The sequence below is a fragment of the Schistocerca gregaria genome, chromosome 2, assembly GCF_023897955.1.
Source record: "Schistocerca gregaria isolate iqSchGreg1 chromosome 2, iqSchGreg1.2, whole genome shotgun sequence".
NCBI lineage: Eukaryota > Metazoa > Arthropoda > Insecta > Orthoptera > Acrididae > Schistocerca > Schistocerca gregaria.
This window is the reverse complement of record NC_064921.1, coordinates 619,192,388-619,212,164: the sequence shown is the minus strand read 5'-3', so window position 1 is coordinate 619,212,164 and position 19,777 is coordinate 619,192,388. Positions and strand designations below refer to the sequence as shown.

Genomic DNA, 19,777 nt, shown 5'->3' with positions numbered 1-19,777 from the left:
ATCTTGTTTTTATCACAAACAAAGTAATGTTATGGTTAGTTAAATAGATACACGTTTGCACCATAGCCATGCATTTCCTAATCAAAGGTAGACGTATTCCATGTTGAGCTATATTTATTTAGGCATTTTCTTCATGGAAAAAGTCATACAACATAAGTGGAAAAATGCCACCTTCATTTTATATGACTTCACTGACGTAGCACTAATATTATGTTAATGGAAATTCCAGATTGGTAACAGTAAACAGAAATGAGAAAAAGAAACCACTCATTTGGAGCAGATCCATGTTTAGCACATGGACACACACAACAGTTTATGAAACTTACAGCTTGTTCTAAGGGAGTGGCTAGCATTTGAGCTACTAATTGAGAGGACCTTCATCAAGATTCTGAAAGCTGGCACATATACACTGCACCATTGTAAGTGAAGTCAGGAGAACATAATTCATGCCTTTTAAAACAACAGAAAGTTTCACTCTAAAGCATATGGGTATAGTTAGAGTTCTTAAGGTTAGCCTGGCAAAAATATTCAGTTTTAGTTTTGTTTATGGTGGTCTAAGGCATTTTTGAGTTACAGTATTAATTCTACTGTATTGATTATTTCCAGTTCTACACAATTTTTACAGAGGTTTTTACACAGTTTTCTGACAAATGTTTCTTTTCGTCTTTCTTTAGTAACCTTTGCCATCCTCCCAATGAGGATGTGTCATGTATACTACCATGTCATCTTTCTGATCAGTTTGTGTTAAATTCATGGATTCTGTGAATCCACCATTACTTTGACTCAGATTTCACGCAAACAACTCCCACACCCGTACGTCACAAGAGACTTCATGTGTATCGTCATGGCACAACAACAACAACAACCTGCTCTTTTTCCTGCAACCCTTAGATCACCTAACTGTGCTACTACTTGTTTCCATGGTAAGTCTAGTTGTGTACTGGATACATTTAACCCCACCCCTCACTTCCCGTCTATTTCACTTCCTTACAACAATCAGTTTCCATATTTTTGCTGGGAACAGTGTTAGTAAGCACATCCCACTGAGGCCAATGTCTTGTGATGGATGTTCGTCACATAAAACTGTTACGGCTTGTTCTAAGGGAGTGGCTTACACCCATTTGTTACTATTTAAGTGCATCCATAATTTTCTCTCTTGTGCTATTGGTTTCCTGATGCACTCTTTTATAATGATTCTACTTTGTAACAGTTTTCACTTCACATTCTTAATGTTCATTCATTGATAATGTTACAAAAGCCTGCTCCCATATTTTCTTTCTTTTGCTGATATTATTACAATCTTGCATACAACTTACTCTTCTCTGTTTGAAAGTATTCATAATTTCCTTTTCCACCTCTGATCTACGCCAATAAAGGGATAATCTTTTTTGTATCAAATTACTTATCTTCTATCAATGGAATACTGATTACATAACCTAGTACATTATCTGATACAGATACATCTAGATCCATTATTTTCAAGTACAGAGAAAAGTACAGGAATCCAGTGTTCCTTAAACCATTCTCAATTAACCATAAATATTTAATTTTTTGATTTAGAGTTATAATGTGGATGCTAATATTCTACTTGATCATACTCAGTACCTAATTCATTATTTAACTGCATCATCTGTTCATTGATTTTAATTAATCATTTTGATCATACTCTGTACCTAATTCATTATTTGACTGCATCATCTGTTTTTAATTAATGCAGCTATTCTTTGTAGCCCTCGATTTATCATCTTCAAAGAATATGTTGTGAACTGTTCTAACTTGTTCATACCTGTTCTTAGGAGCTGCTCATTAGTGGCAGTTGAGACAGTGTTACTTGAACCATGGCAAAGTGCTCTTCCGACAGCCTGAGTAGTAGTTCTGACTTTGCTTCCTTTGTCTCAGTCTGGGTTTTATAGTATGAAATGAAATGTCTGCCTCATTGAGAGTTTTGAATAAAACCTTGCAGATTCCTCCCACAAAATTAAAAATTCCCGTTTGTGTCTAAACCATGTCTAGTTAACTATTGTACAAAATCTTTTGTTCTAATTTCCCCCCGTTTCTATCAGTTTCTCTGCTTAAAAAATTGCATCCAATCTTACTGATATTTAGCTTATTTAACCTCTCTCAGCATTGATGGACTGCCTTGTTTCCTTCTCTGGCTATGTTACAAAATTTCTGTTCCAGTGTTTTCAAAATTACATAAGTGACAATTTTCCATGGGGTGCTAGTAATCTCGACTTTTAATTGATGATGGTAATATAGACCTGGTGACACCTCTGTTATCTTGACCTTGACTGTGTGGCCCATGTCCCCTTTTCATTCCAAATATAAGCTTTCAGGTTGATTTTGATCAGCATCCAGTGGATCATTTTCTCTTGTCCCAAGGCAGGTTTTACCTACAAATTAAAATTACTCTCTCTGCTCACTTGATTTATGTCGACTCTTACATAAATAACGTTTTAATAATAGAACAATATACTGGATTTTCCATTTATTTCTAATATTACAGCTTTAATTGGTTCTCATTTTCTTTCATTCTCTTATTTCTGTTCACTTTGATAGATATATTCAGAAGTCACTGCTACCACTCATATGGTCCTCTAAATTGGGAATACAATTTCTTTGAATTACCTCTTCTGTTTCATCATATATCAGGACCCTGTCTCCTTTTTCAAATGATCATGAATTCTTCGACCTGTCATTATGAGGCTTTCTTTGCCACGTTTAATTTTTGTGTACACTACTCTGTGAACTTCTTGCTTCTGCTGTAACAAACTGTCATAGTTTCTCTCTGTGAAACTCCTGATACATTTACTGTTCTATCAAACAGTAGTTCAACTGGAGTGTACCTGGTGCTACTACGTGGTGTCCTGTTGGACATGAACATATTGCATCATCTTCTTCTGTAGTGCAACAGCCCATGGCGAGTCTTGGCTTCTTCATCTATTTTCTACTATGCTTACCGTGTTGTTTCTTCTTCTCTTTTTTCCACCCAGTCTCCCATACTGATGAGATCTTGTACTATATCATCAATCAACTTTATTCTAGGCCACCCTTTTCATCTAGTAGCAGCGTTCACACCTTTCATCATTTTCTTTTGTGTTCTATCCTCTGCCATTCTCTCCACAAGTCCTATCCACTGTATTAATTGAGATTCAATACATGTTACTATTTTTATCGTATGAATGTTACTGTGAAACACTGATGTCTGTATTTTCCTCCAACCTGGAGGACCAGGATTTTTATCAAATTTACTCAGGTAGACATCACTGTCAAATTTCTTAGCACCCATAAATCCCAATGACTGTGGTCTTCATTTATAAAATGCCTCAGATATTTGACCAATGTCCTGTGAGTTGTTTCTAGTCCTCCATTCGTCTGTGGGTCAAACACTGTTTCCTGTATTCGTAATAGTTTACATAGTTTCTTAAATATGTCTTTAGCACCTGTTTACATAGAGAGAGTAATGAATTCCTTCAAATGTCTTTTGGTCTGGTAATCTGCATGATGGTTAGCTTTCCTGGTACAAGTGATTTGCCTCCAAAGTGTTGCCATCTGCCAAACTGTATATGTAATGCATAGTTGTGATCCCTTGGTTAGTGTACTGCTAACCCTGGCCACAGGCAATTACAAACCACCACATAAACCCTTTTGCTAATGCCTATGGACGCATTTAATGTTCCTAGTACTTACGTTTAGAATAGACTGCACACCATAATTACTAACCACGGGTATGTAAGCAGCTATGTATTTACCTGGCAATCACTGTACTTCGTCTGCGAATGCTGAAGAATATCGAGATTCATATCACATTGATTCACTGTTTGCTTACTTTAATAACATTTGTAACAAGCATCGTACAGTTGCCTCCAGCAAACACCACTTGGGAGCATGCACTGCATAGCAGTAAAATACTCAAATAACTATAAACTACTCATTTCTGGTCTCATGTTGGCGAGACCTTTTTCTATTCTTGTTATATGGGGAATCCATTTCTGAAGTTCTGTGATCAAATTTTGAAACACCCTGTATACATTACTGGGAGAGGTGTCACACAAGGGCTTTACTGTTATGGCTTGCTGCCCTAACTCATTTTAGAGACAGTTACAGTATAGCAAATTGCTCTTATTATTCTAACAATATTGGTTCCTAGCCACCAGAGATGAACCTTGTTCCATGAATTGTTCTGCCTACTTACAGAGAAATATATATTTCACACTGTACCTTTAATTACTCTGCTTTGTCATAGATGAGTACTGTGCCACACAGGGGCAAACTTTGTTAGTTCTTCTAACTGTTATCTGACACAAAGACACCCAGTATTTTTGTCTCTGTGCGTATCTACGTTAGTGCTCTCCGATATGGAACATGGTCTTTCTCACAGATTGCTTACTGCTGTAGAGGAATCAGCTCTGCAGCTCTGAGGATTTGCTAGTAAACTCAGAGGTATCTAGGTATGCATTCCAGCGGAAACTTCCTGTTCTGTGACAGCTCATAATTGTGATAGCCCCTTATTTATAGTGTGCCATCAGATAATTAGTTTTGTGTTCACAGAGTGTCTTTGCATTGTTAACCACAGCAATGATATTGTAATGTGGTGATGTTCTTGCTATGGTTGTGGGTGAACCACTTTTATCTTTGCATGTTGAAACCATTAAGTTTGCTCGCTTGAACTACTTTGTGCTAGTGCTGTGTAGTCTTTATCAAGGAGGGACTTCCCTCATATCAGTAACATATGTTCACTTAAATTTAACATTAATGAAATTTGACAAAGCTTTGCCATCTGCGTCAAAGTGCTGCAAAAATCATCACATCATCACTGCAACTGTCTTTCAGTTCTAAAGTCAGACACTATAGGACCCATCTTGCAAGCAAATTTGGGACCTGCAAGCAGTTGCAGTTGAAATTCACATGTGTTTGAGGATCACAGTTTGCTCACTGTATTTACCTCTGTCTGGTGCAGTAGACTCTGAGGCCGTCTCAGATCTTATGACATAACTACCTCGTCCATTTCTCCTCTTGGGAGACTTCAATGCCCACAATGTCTTGTGAGGCTCAATCTCCACTTGCCCTATTGTTTGGGTTTCGGAGGGCCTCATGACATCCCAAGAGCTGTGCACCGTAAACACTGGCACTCCCATTCATTTCTGTGCTGGTACTGGGTCATTCTCAGCCATTGACCTCTCTCTCTGCTCTCCAGCCCTTGCTTGCAGACTCTGTTCAGTGGGAAGCCATTGGTGACCTTCATTCCAGTGACCATTTCCCACTCCGGATTAATTTACTGGACGGAGGATTGCTTCAACAGAACCTAACAAAGTGAATGGTCAGCAAGGCTAACTGGATGCTGTTCAGCCAAATGGCTGTGTTTGAACACCATAACAGCATCCAGGAATGGGTGGGCCACATCACACGAGTGATCCATCATGCAGCTGACTTATCTATCCCCAAATCCTCAGGTTATCTTATGAGGCAGCCTGTTCCTTTGTGGACAGACGAGTGCCGTTCAGCAATCCAGGACAGGTATATGCCTCTTTGACGATTTAAGTACCAGTTTACAGCCTCATAGTCTTTAGAGTCATGAGGTTTAAGGAGAGCAAGAAAAGGTCATGGCAAGCATTGGTGGACTAACTGTTCCACTTTTTCTACAAAAGTATGGGAAGCCATCAGCGGGATTTCTAGTAAACACAATTGTTCACCAACAGCAGCATTATTGAAACATGAATGTCTCCAAATGCCACCTGGAGATATTGCTCAGACGCTGGCTGAGGATTTTGCAAAAACTGCTGCCACTGCCAGCAAGGATCTGGCATTTCATTGCAGCTGTAGAAAAGGGAAAATTGGACTTCAGAAACCAACAATTCTGAGACTTAGAACAACCCTTCTCTATTTGGGAGCTGGAATCTGCTGTGTCTGAGACTCCTTGTACTGCACCTGGTCACAACCAGATCCGATGCTGCATGCTTCGACATTTGCCAGCTGCGTCAAAGGAAGTCTTCCTTGCATGTTTTAATCTCATATGGCAGACAGGGAACTTCCCCAACTCATGGAGAGAGGCAATTTTGATATCTCACCCCAAACCAGGAAAGGACCACCATGTGTAAGTAGTTATTTGAGCATCTTCTTAATGAGATGTGTATGAAAGACCCTGGAGCGTACAGTTAACCATCTTCTGGTCTGGTTGTTAAGAGACCAGGCAACTCCTTAGCCCCTCTCAGTGTGGATTCCGGAGGTTTTGGCCCCTGCTGTGCTAGAGGGGGCTATTCAACAGGCTTTCCTACATAAACATCACTGTATTGGTATATTAATGATACTACTTGGAGACATTGTATTCTTGAACAACTGTATCAGTGGGGCTTCTAAGACCACCTGCCGATCTTCAGTCTGTCTTTCCTCTCTCAACAGTTTTTTAGGACCAGAGTTGATGACTCGCTGTAAGATCATTTTGAGCAGGAGAATGGTGTCCCTCAGGGCAGTACTTTAAGTGTTACCCTCTTTGCCATAGCCATATACAGTATCATGTCTATGGTAAGGAGTTCTGTACAGTGCTCCTTATTTGTGGGTGATTTTGCTGTTTTCTCTTTTCTCGTCCAGTGTTGCAACAGTGAGCCGTCAGTTGCAACTTAGAGTGCGGAGGTTAGAGGAGTGGACTGCAAAGACAGGTTTTCAGTTTTCTGCAGATAAGTGTATGTGTGTTCATTTTAATCCTTCTTGTAGTGTTTTTAATTTACCTGACTTGCATATGGGGGACACCATCCTACATTTCAGAGACTCAGTGAGATTTCTGAGCCTCATATTTGACTCCTCAATTGTCATGGTTGCCACACCTGAAAGCCAGAACCTTGAAAGCACTGAATATAAGTGCCTTAGCCACAGTTCTTGGTTAGTAGACAGGACACATCTGCTCCAATTTTATAGGGCTTGCATGCGTTTGCAGCTGGACTATGAGTCACAGTTTATGGATTGGCTGGGCCTTCTTTTTTGAAGATCTTGATGCTGTCCACCGTGAGGGTATCCACCTTGCCACTGGTCGTTATAGGACCAGTTCCCTACCCAGTCTCTAGGCTGAGGGCGGTTAACCACCACTCATCATCCAGTGGCAGCTCCTGATGGTGCAGCAGGCATGTAAGTTTCTTGCAGCTCCAACTTCAGCCACATACTGTACTGTTGCTCGTCTGCCTCTGGAACGTCTTTTCTCCAACTATCCACAAGCCACTGTACTGTTTGGTATCTGTGTGCAGTGTATGCTGGAGGCACTTAGTGTGGAGCACGTACAACCCCAAATTCAGGGTTTTAACCATCTGCTGTCCTGGTTACTCCAGAGGCCCTGCGTAATTTAGATTTAGTACAGTACAGGAGAGATTGCACTCGTGCTTCAGTTTTTAATGCATTATTTTTTATGTTTTATATGAGCACTACAACTGTGTAACTGTCTTTACGGATGGGTCTGAGCAGGGTGACTCCGTTGGGTGCTCTGTTGTTTTCCCGGATCATGTCCTCAAGGTCTGACTATCTCAAGAATTTACTGTATATGACGCAAAATTATGTGTGATCTTACGGGCACTGGAGTGGGGAGACATTCTTCCAGTGCGAAATTTCTTCTCTGTTCTGATTCTCTGAGTGCCCTTCACTCTCTCCAACGTTTTTACGCAGCAGGTAAAGTAATCCAGGATCATTGAGGGGATGAGGTCCTACTTACTTGTCTTCGTATAGGTCACAGTGCTACGACGCTTGGCTTCCTATACTCTGGCGAGAGGGCTCTCCAATGTGTGTTGCTTGTGGGATGCAGATCACTGTGCGCCATATTTTTTTTGGACTGTGTTTTATTTTACAACCAGTGGGCCTCCATGGATTCGCTGACGAATCTGCCCTCTATTTTAAGTAATGTTCAAACAAAAGTGGTTCAAGTTGTAGAGTTTTGTGAATCGTCCAAAATTTTTCCAAGGTTATAGGGAGATGGGTGACCGGCTCACCCAAGTTTTTTGTAAGTAATCAACAAGGCACATTTCCCTGTGCTTTACTTTGTTTCCTCTGTGTTTTAATTTCCCTCTTTCTAAGTTGTTGTAGCGCATGTGAGATAGAATGACTATGTGATCATTTCGAGTGCCTGAGAGTGCAACCATTTTAGAGTTTATCTCCACATTCATTTGTTTTAAAGCTAGTCTTGCTTAGTGCCTCTAAGGTCCAAAACACACTCACACACTCACAATTGGGAAATCTAAGCATGTCATGAATGATGTGATGTGGTAAGCCATGACTAATATTCAGATTTGTGGTTGTTTTATCTGCTGTCATACTATGGTTGTCCTTGTAACTGACTTCAGCTACTGCGGTAGACTCTGGTGTCACAATGTGATGTGCCTCAACTGTGCGGGGAGCTTTTCCACATAATTTATGAAATTCGTACAAGACTCGTACACTTACTACAGTGATAAACATGCCTTTCTATACTGAACTTTCATTCCCTGATGGATCGCAGAATATACAGGGTGTTACAAAAAGGTACGGCCAAACTTTCAGGAAACATTCCTCACACACAAAGAAAGAAAATATGTTATGTGGACATGTGTCCGGAAACGCTTATTTTCCATGTTAGAACTTATTTTATTACTTCTCTTCAAATCACATTAATCATGGAATGGAAACACACAGCAACAGAACGTAGCAGCGTGACTTCAAACACTTTGTTACAGGAAATGTTCAAAATGTCCTCCATTAGCGAGGATATATGCATCCACCCTCCGTCGCATGGAATCCCTGAAGTGCTGATACAGCCCTGGAGAATGGCGTATTGTATCACAGCCGTCCACAATACGAGCACGAAGAGTCTCTACATTTGGTACCGGGGTTGTGTAGACAAGAGCTTTCAAATGCCCCCATAAATGAAAGTCAAGAGGGTTGAAGTCAGGAGAGCATGGAGACCGTGGAATTGGTCTGCCTCTACCAATCCATCGGTCACTGAATCTGTTGTTGAGAAGCGTACGAGCACTTCGACTGAAATGTGCAGGAGCTCCATCGTGCATGAACCACATGTTGTGTGGTACTTGTGAAGGCACATGTTCTAGCAGCGCAGGTAGAGTATCCTGTATGAAATCATGATAACGTGCTCCATTGAGCTTAGGTGGAAGAACATGGGGCCCAATCAAGACATCACCAACAATGCCTGCCCAAACGTTCACAGAAAATCTGTGTTGATGACGTGATTGCACAACTGCATGCGGATTCTCGTCAGCCAACACATGTTGATTGTGAAAATTTACAATTTGATCACGTTGGAATGAAGCCTCATCCGTAAAGAGAACATTTGCACTGGAATGAGGATTGACACATTGTTGGATGAACCATTCACAGAAGTGTACCCGTGGAGGCCAATCAGCTGCTGATAGTGCCTGCACACTCTGTACATGGTACAGAAACAACTGGTTCTCCTGTAGCACTCTCCATACAGTGACGTGGTCAACGTTACCTTGTACAGCAGCAACTTCTCTGACGCTGACATTAAGGTTATCGTCAACTGCACGAAGACTTGCCTCGTCCATTGCAGGTGTCCTCGTCGTTCTAGGTCTTCCCCAGTCGCGAGTCATAGTTCCGTCCTCCCTAAGATGCCGATCAATTGCTTCAAACGTCTTCCTGTCGGGACACCTTCGTTCTGGAAATCTGTCTCGATACAAACGTACCGCGCCACGGGTATTGCCCCTTGCTAATCCATACATCAAATGGGCATCTGCCAACTCCGCATTTGTAAATATTGTACTAACTGCAAAACCAAGCTCGTGATGAACACTAACCTGTTGATGCTACATACTGATGTGCTTGATGCTAGTACTGTAGAGCAATGAGTCACATGTCAACACAAGCACCGAAGTCAACATTACCTTCTTTCAATTGGGCCAACTGGTGGTGAATGGAGGAAGCACTGTATATACTGACGAAACTAAAATGAGCTCTAACATAGAAATTAAGCATTTCCGGACACATGTCCACATAACATATTTTCTTTATTTGTGTGTGAGGTATGTTTCCTGAAAGTTTGGCCGGACCTTTTTGTAACACCTTGTATAAGGTAGAATGCTGTCCTTAATTGTTGCATACAGAAACGTAGTATTCTGTGACTGCAACATTAATTAGACACAGTTAGAATAAGGCAACTCATGCAAATTGCTGGGAGTAGCAGTTTGTCATGGTGTGAAGTGGCTCAACGGGGAAATACAATCAGTCCACAAATTGCTTACAAGATGCTCTTGCCACCAGTCCTAGAATATTATTAAGTGTTTGAAACCAATACCAAACTGAACTGAAAGAAGATACTGAAAAATATGCAAGGGAGACCAATGTGAATGGTGATGGTTTTTTTAACCCAAAGTACAGGTACATGAAATGCTAAAAGATTTGAACTTGCAGGTGCTTGAAGATAGGTGCCAACTTCACTATGAAAACTTAGTCCTGTAGGGACTTGTGAAGACAAGATTAGATTAAATAAAGGGTGCACAGAGGCACTTTCATATGTGAATGGAATGGGAAGAAAGCCTTAATACATAGTACAGTTTGTAATATCTGCTGTCACCCACCCTTCATACTGGTTTTCAGAGTGTAGATGTAGGTATAGACACTAATATTGTGTTCAGTAAGATATTTGTTTCGAATTCCAGTTGTATGTTGTTGCCTGGTCACCAAATTCAGCATAAGTTCATCATTAGTTAATAGGTATCAGGTCCACAAATCCAAAGGTTTTGAGTTCAGTACTCAAATCTATTCTGAATTTTTCTTATGACTTATCATTTCTTTCACCTCTGGCTATTATTTCTGTATGTGAAAAATGACAAGCTGCACCATGGTTTGGAGTCAGTGTTAAATTGTAACCCCAAATCTTCACCCGCACCACCCCCACCACCACCCCCACCACCTGTTATACTACAGATTCTAGAGCCCTGCAAGTGATTGACCAATGAGGAAGGTCTTCACATGCCTCCAATGTGCAAGAGAGAGCATCTGTACACTTCGCAAAAATGTCAGTAGGTGTTGCCAAGGTGACTTGATGCTGCCTTGCCTAATAGCACAGTCGAGTTAGTGCTTGTCAACAGCCAGAGGGATGTCACTTACTTGTCTCCAGCCAGACACATTTCTCATGCTCGCATTCTCTTGCACATAGGCTGTAAATTTGTCGTGATCACGCGCAATGTGCCTTCCTTTTCTCCAGAGTTAGGCAGAATTTATTTGCAGATAAAAATTATTAGTCATTATTTGAGAATCATAAATAAAAATATTTACTTGAAACATTTTTCATTTACACAAATAAGAACATATATTTGTCATCTGTGGGTAAAATAATTAATAACAGATAAATTTGAAATCCAGTGACATTTATTGTTCCAGTTCTTTGTCACTTATTAAACAAATGTACATTTTGTTGCCTTTAAATTTGTTTTCAGAATGACACTTTTCAAACGTCTTGTCAGAAAGTTTATCGAAAATTTGCTGTTGTGACACTAAACAAACAAAATACATTCTACATCTTCAAAGAGGATATTGATGTGTTATTAAACAAATGTACATTTTGTTGCCTTTAAATTTGTTTTCAAAATGACACTTTTCAAACGTCTTGTCAGAAAGTTTATCGAAAATTTGCTGTTGTGACACTAAACAAACAAAATACATTCTACATCTTCAAAAAGGATATTGATGTGTTATATTTCATGAAGTTGTCTTTATTTCAAGATAACAATACAAGACTTTCAAATCACAATCTTCTTCAGCAAAAATTAAGAAATCATCAGTTCTGTTGTAGTTTTTGGCAAATAACTTCATTGTGATTTCAAGTTAGTTTCACCTCCCAAATCATGTTCAAAACATTTCTTTGGCTATCACATGTCTGTAGTTTGTTGTGAGCGTTGTTTGTTCATGGACAGCAATACAGATGAACTATTTGTTTTTAATTCCTGGGTAAGACATTGGTGCAATAATTTGCAATTCATGTAGAAATGTGAAAAAAGTCTCCCAGTCATATCTTGACACTTTCTTGCTTAAAAAATTGCCAATGAGCTGAAATATTATGAAGTCTTTCTTGTACTCAAACCCAGTAGCTCTTTTGAAACTTTTCAATCTCACCACTCTACATAATTGCACAGATGCATGTCAGATTGGAAAACTATTCAATCTTCTAACAGACAGCTTACTCAATGTTAGCCCTAAACACTTTTGGATGACTTAAGATCTCCAGCATCATTCAACAAATGTTTGAGGAAACTTTACATTTGAAGTGTGTGAATGTTAGTCATTAACAATCATGAGTTCTTGCATTGTTCACTCATTTTTTAGCACTGCGAACAAATTTCATAATTATATCAACCAGACATTTTAGCAGGCTTGTTACAATGGAGGAAGATGTTGCATATTAAGAATTTCTGTTGGCTGCATTTTATCTTTGGCTACTTTCGTACAAAGTTACAAATAATTTGTTCGTGAAGAAATTTGTTTGAATGATTTACTTCAATTATAATAAGTTGTCTTGCTCCTTAGCATAGATTTTTCTTTTATTCTGCCCAAAATATGTCTCAATGCCTGTGTGATTTTAGCTGCAGACTGAATGCAAGCATTATTTCATCAGCTGTTCATTCAGACAAATTTCCAGTTCCACAGCTAAATCAGCAACCTTCATTAATATTTAGAATTCGATTATCCCTTTAGTTTTCATTTGTGCATATAATATTCAGTCTCTGTGGCAATATTTGATGACACACAGATATACAGCATATAATTTCTGTGTAGAAAACATTGAAAATCGACAGTTTCAAAAAAATTCTAATTTTTAATTCATTCCAATGTTTGTGGAGTCCATTGGTGCCACTACATTGTGACATAGCTGTATAGAGTCCATGTTTCCTTAGCTGTATGGCAGGGCCATTCAGGGTGTAATTCCACTACTAGCGCAAAGCGAGTGACGAGAATGAGCGTCTATCATGCAATTTGCCCTGTGGATGCAGGCTATGATCAGCTCTCATTTCTTCTCCTTGCCAGCCAAAGGCTGCCAGTAATTTATTTTCATCATTGGGATTTAAAGTGGTTAACCCTAGTTGAGCACCACTACTTTAGTGTGCGTTAGTAACAGGTATAGGTGTGCATGTAAGTAATAGAAATACTCTGGTCTAAAATAGAACTATGTATTTCAAACAATGGAAAATCCAGGAATGTAACAATACCATAGAAGGAAAGTTGCTACTCGCCATACAACGGAGATGCTGAGTCGCGATAGGCACAACAAAAAGATTCACACAATTACAGCTTTTGGCCATTAAGATCTTTGTCAGCAGTAGACACACATACACACATGGGCGCGCGCGCGTGCGCACACACACACACACACACACACACACACACACACACACACACACACACACACACACACACACAACATTTATTAATTGTGTTAAGGAATGTGAATGTTACTTACTGCCGCACATTTTGTTATCTTTGCATTTGGAACACAGAGCTCATTAACTCAGGAATAAAAGAGGGAATCTGTGAAATGAAAATGTAAGGCAAGAAATACAATTTCACTTGCACTACATTAATAAGATAATGAAGGTGAAAAGGGGAGAAAGTCCAGTTGATCTTCTAAAGCAGTTGTTAATATTTTTTTCTAGTCTTCATTAGAATACAATTTGGAGTTGAAAATGAACTTCTCTCCCAATTATATTTTTCATACTACCAATCCAAAGCCACCTTGATAGTCATAAATGTCTGCTAATTAGAATTGAAATTCATAACCAGCCACTTTCATTGTGGGTTTCACGTAGCATTTAACCTCTGAGCTTGTTTGTTATTTCCTTCTTTATAATTTGTGTTTTTCATTTATTAGAAAGGAGCTCCCTTTCCCAAAGATCTTTTTTAATAATATTCTTCACACAGTTCTAATTTTGCATTAACACCTCTGATTGCAGCTACTGCAGGACAGGTTCAGTCTGGAGGTAGATGGCACCATCCTTTCTATCACCCAGGAGAAAGTTGCAAATGATCAGGCAACCACAATGGAGGATTCTGAGGTAATGACCTGCTGCAGACTCTTGAAACTATACTCCCACAGTTTATTTATTGATTCCGACTAGTGTTTGTGAAGAAATACTGTAATTCCTAATTTTTCATATCGTTTTTTTCCTTAAAAATAAGTTTCATTAAGACAATCGAAATCACAGAAGGTAGAGCTGTCATGAACGTGAAGATTAGTTAGAACATTGCAGTGCATTTCTGGACATGGTTTTATTTTTATTTTTTTTTTAACAGAGATGCAAACACACATATAGTCTAACATCAGTACACACTACAATTAATAAAATGTGCATAAAGTTAGGAAGCCTCAGTACTGTGTAAATGAAAAGTTTTTCCTGTAAGTTAATTGCAGAGTTATTAATGTAATACTTACAAATTTTATGCATTAATACACCTAACAGTTAATGTGAATCTTTGTTTACATCCAAATTGTTACTCTGGATACTGAAATAATAATTTATGGTGTAATTATCAAACATGGGCAGCATAGCCTGTTTCAGTATGAATACGGCATAGGCATAAACTAATACTTTTGAGTGCTACAGATCATGAATGAAGTGCAAAACAGACAGAATCAAACATCATTCTAGTCCGTGCCCATTCACTGAGCCCATAAAGTAAAATCTGACCTGAATCATGTCATAAAGCATCATTCAGATCACTTCTGCATGGCCGGTGGTATCCAGTTTCGTATCTCACATCCAGCTAGCTCCTCTGCTGGGAACTTTATATAATTGGCCTCAGATTTGCAGGTATGTCAATCACTCACTGCACTATACATGGTGGAAGCTGACAAACTCTAATGCAGGATTTACTGACTGATGTGGGGGTAATACAGCATCTCATCACCCTAGGTTGAGAACGTATGGATGAATTCGGCCAAGTTTATATTAGCTCCATTTTGGGGTGTAGGGTGACCAATACTGGGGCTGATGGGGTTTCTCTGGGATAGGGACAGGCACAGATATCCTATGGCACCAGTTATGTATATGGCAAAGCTGTGCACTACATGATGATTTGAGACCCTGCACAGAAGTTCTGTGGTGTGCCATGAAACTGGGAGTGACTATTGCTGTTGGTCCAATACTAGCAAGCTGCAATTGAAGTTCCCTCACCATTCGTGGTCAAAGCTGGTTTTGGTGGCAGAGTGAGCAAGATTATGGGTCACTCAAAGACACAACTGTCACGCGTGTGCAGCAGAAAGCATGACCAGAAACCAACTTGTCTGCCAATCAAAAGTCTCTGTTCAAAAACAGGTGCCAGTTGTGAGATGGTAGGATTGGGGTGGTGTGAAGAAGCTGAACAGTATCCTTGGTTGGTGTGCTCACAAACTTTTGGTTGGGCTGCATTTGGCAAAGGACATTGACTGGGGCATGTTTGTAAACATAGTAAATGCAGCATAAAGATAAGTTGGTGCAATTATCATCTTCATCTGGAACACTTTTGACTAAATCTGATTGCACTCTGTTTACTTTCAGCCAGTGATGCAATAATTAAGAAATCTAAAATTCCATAATACCTGTATTTATCCACTTTAACATATTTAATTTCTGTCAGAAACGGGATTGAAGTCTGCTGGAAGAGTTGTTGTTCAGTCCCAAAAAATTTCGTCATAGGTGAGGACAACATGTGTTTTGTAATTATGCAGCAAATTGACTTCAGTGAGATAAGTCTGTAGTTCATTGCATATGTCCTGTGATCGTTGTTTTCAGTTTAAGGCTCACATATTTCATATTATGATTTTTTGCTTGCATGTGATGTTCTTAAGTAGGAACTGTGTTGCAATCTTCCATGGTGACTTAATTTTGGAAGACATTTAATACTTCAGTCATATTATCATCTTTCATTCTGGTACCGTACGTTATGTTGGATCAAAACTTTCTAAAGTTTGTTGACAATGTGGCAAGTAAGATCTGTCTTATCAATTCATTAAATGCTTCCCATGTAAGATGCTAACACTTTTTTTTTATTTTGTTAAATTTTTGCATCTCCTCAAGGATTTGGTTCTGTTTGAGCTAGTTATGCTAGTCTCTCCACCTTTGTACCAAATTTCTAATATTGAAAGTTACTGCTGAATCGTGGTTTTCTCGTCTTTCACTGTTTTCCATGCTCCAAACTTGTCACCTGGCCTACAATATTTATATAGATCATCTACATTCTCCTCTTCAGACCTCTTTATTTGCTGTTGACAGCCTAAGTAGCTTGTAATCATTTTATTGTTACCTTTGTTATGCAGAAAATTCTTTCCACTTTTATTAGCTTCACATTGAACACTAGTGATTAGGGATAGTATAATATCCTTGTGTTTACTGATTCCTGTATCTGCAGTCACTGAATTCAAAAGTTAAAGAACATTTCTCTCTTGAGTGATTTATCTAACCAGTTCTTCAGAATCATTTTTGGAAAATATGTTCAGTAGAATGTCACAAGATATTTTACTCTCACCTCTTGTTCCAAGTAACCGGTGCATTTCAAAGTTCCTAATTGGCTTATTGTAATCTCCTCCAATGTCATAGTGCGTTAGGGAGGATTCTGCATGCTCTCCCTTCTTTGACATTTGTCGACATTATTTTGCATTTTGCTTAAGATATCTGATTATTATTTTTGATCACCTTGTACTATTATTCCACTTAGATTATCTCATTTTTTGGTTGTTTTTATCTCATCTGACATAACTGAGTTTCCAAATAAATAAAGACACCCCTGCCATTGTTCAGCTTCTCTTCCCACCATATATTCTGTTTGGAATTTAAGTAATATTTTTCGCCTTTGTTGCATGGAATGTGGGGCGTGATAACTTAAAGATGGAAAGATTAGCACAAGATAGAAGAAGATAGGGGACAGTGTCAAATGAGTTGAAAGATGGATGAATTGAAAAAAATATTTATGGCTTCAACCAGCTTTGTGTTTATTCTGTTATGTGTGTATTACTACTATGAATAAGCAAAATTGATTATGGGGCCTTGCACTGAACACTTTGAAGTTGACTAATATCAGGTTTATATTTTATGTGTGCAAGGACCTATTGTCTCCATTAAAATAAATACAAATTATTTGTTGTTGGTTTTGTAGTGTACTACATAAAACAACTTACACCTACTTTGTCATCAGTAGACAATAGACTACAAATAGTTATCAAAGAAACATCCTAATTCCTTCGGCGTCTGAGACAGTCTGTCCTTTCTCTCCCTCTCTCCTTCCTTTTTCCTCTTCTTCCTTCCTCCCTGTGCGTGCCTGAAGGTCGACCCACACGTTCGCACGCATAGCCGGTGACGGGGTAACGTGTAATTCCCCGCCCTGGGTAGACAAGTAAGGCACGCACGTACCCCCTAGTAAAGGCCAGGCCCAGGGAGGGGTGATTGCCTGAGCTGACACCTTCCAACCATGTCGATTGGTCCCTCCGTCCGTTTCTCGGGAGGTGTGACCTGAGGTGTGAACAATCACCTAAGGCGGGAGTGCCATCTGAGGGGGTCCCCACAAGGAAGGAGCGCGCCATCGGAGACGCTGGCAATCATGGGGGATTCCTCCGCAATGGATTTTTTTTCTTCTTCTCTCTCGACTTCTGCCCACAAACGGAAACTTGACCAGCCACCAGTGACAAAAGTACTACCGCCTGCCCCACAGTTCCTCGTAGTTTCTCAATCTGAGGACGGAAAGGATTTTTCCTCTGTCACCCCTTTCGTTATCTAGAAGGGCGTAGATGCCATAGCCAGATCTGTCAAGTCTTGTACCAGGTTGCGTAATGGTACCTTGTTACTAGAAACTGAGAGCGCCTTTCAGGCACAAAAACTGCTTCGGGCCACACTCCTGTACACGTTCCCTGTCTGGGTGGAGGCTCACCGCACTTTGAATTTGTCCCGTGGTGTGGTATATACTAGATCACTCGACGGATTGACTGACGAGGAGATTCAGTCTTTCCTCGCTGAGCAGGGCGTGACGGCTGTCCATAGGGTCATGAAAACGGTCAACAATGACCTTGTACCGACCCAGACAATTTTCTTGACTTTTGATAGTGTTCAGCTGCCGTCGCGCATCAAAGCGGGCTACGAGGTTATTTCTGTTCGCCCCTATGTTCCGACACCTACGCGCTGCTACCAGTGTCAGCGTTTTAATCACACTCGCCAGTCTTGTTCCAATGCGGCTACATGTGTGACTTGTGGCAGGGATGCCCATGAGGGTGATTGTCCACCTCCGTCTCCTCCGTTGTGTGAACTGTCACGGTGACCATGCAGCGTCGTCCTGCGACTGTCCCATCTACAAGGAAGAACGTTGTATCCAAGAAATTCGGGTCAAAGAGAAAGTCTCCACCTCGGCTGCTCGCAAGCTATTCGCTAGTAGGAAGCCCACGTTGCTCCCAGCGGGGAAGTACAGTACTGTCCTCGCCTCTCCTGGGACTACCAGGGAGGTGGCGACGCAGACATGCGATCTGACCTTCAGCACTACGGTCGTCCGTTCGGCCAGTGCTAAGATCGCCCGGTCGACGTCTCCTCTTCCTCCCGTCGCCCCTCCCACACAAGCACCTTTATCAGCTTCTGCCAGGACAAAGACCCAAAAGTCAGAAGCACGGGCCTTCAAGAAGGAACCGTCTCGTGCAGACCTTCAACGTACCTTGAACCCTCAGCCATCGACCAATCCTTCCACAAAACGACCTTCCAAGAAGGCTCATAGGAAGCACAGTTCTCCTTCCCCGCCACGGCGCATTTCTCATCCTGCGCCAACCAGCGGTTGCGCCCCAGGCTGTCATTCGTTTCGCCTGGCCGCACTGCTGGTAGCCGAACATCTGGCCGTTCACCAGCGGAGGAAGCTCCCCCTCCCGGCCATCTTCACAAGATGGCCGATGAACCTATAGAACAAATGGACAATGACTGTCCGCCTCCTGCTAGCGGCGGCAGTGCTCGCTCAAAGCCGGGCCCTCAGCGGCCTTCGAGAAAACCCCTTCTTGCATCTTCTTCTTCTCACGATGGCACTTATTCACTGGAATATTCGCAGCATTTGCTCCAACCGAGAGGACTTGAAATTGCTGCTCTACTTGCACCATCCGCTCGTCGTAGCCCTCCAGGAAATGAAGCTACGCCCATGCAATCAAATTGCCTTGGCACACTACACCTCTGTGCGTTTTGACTTACCCCCTGTGGCAGGTATTCCGGCTCATGGAGGGGTTATGTTGCTGGTCCGGGATGATATCTACTATGATCCCATCACATTGCACACCGGCCTGCAGGCAGTTGCCATCCGCATTACTCTCCCCACTTTTACATTTTCCATCTGTACCGTTTACACTCCATCGTCGTCTGCCGTTACCAGGGCAGACATGCTGCAAATTTTTGCTCAGCTCCCTGCACCATTTTTGTTAACTGGAGACTTCAATGCTCACCATCCTGTTTGGGGATCTCCAGCATCCTGTCCGAGGGGCTCCCTGTTAGCAGACGTTTTCAACCAGCTCAATCTTGTCTGCCTCAATACTTTCCTTTCAGACACCTCTCACACCTATTCCCATTTAGACCTCTCTGTATGTACTACCCAACTTTCACGCCGGTTTGAGTGGTATGCGCTTTCTGATACATATTCGAGTGACCACTTCCCGTGTGTTATCCATCTCCTGCATCATACCCCCTCTCCGTGCTCAACTAGGCTGGGGGCTCTTCTCTTCCAGGGCGACCTTTCAGGATCAAACCTTCACAAGCTGCGATAGTCAGGCCGCACACCTCACGGAAGTCATTCTCACTGCTGCTGAATATTC

General features: G+C 40.9%; 1 protein-coding gene across 1 annotated transcript in view; it reads left to right on the top strand.

Annotated features, from left to right (window-relative positions):
* Positions 1 to 19,777, top strand: part of LOC126334597 (TAF5-like RNA polymerase II p300/CBP-associated factor-associated factor 65 kDa subunit 5L) — a 133,692-nt gene that overhangs the window by 53,806 nt on the left and 60,109 nt on the right. Inside the window, exon 5 of the mRNA XM_049996989.1 lies at positions 13,932 to 14,033. Within this exon, the coding sequence (XP_049852946.1) occupies positions 13,932 to 14,033 (102 nt within the window). The remainder of the gene's footprint in view (positions 1 to 13,931; positions 14,034 to 19,777) is intronic.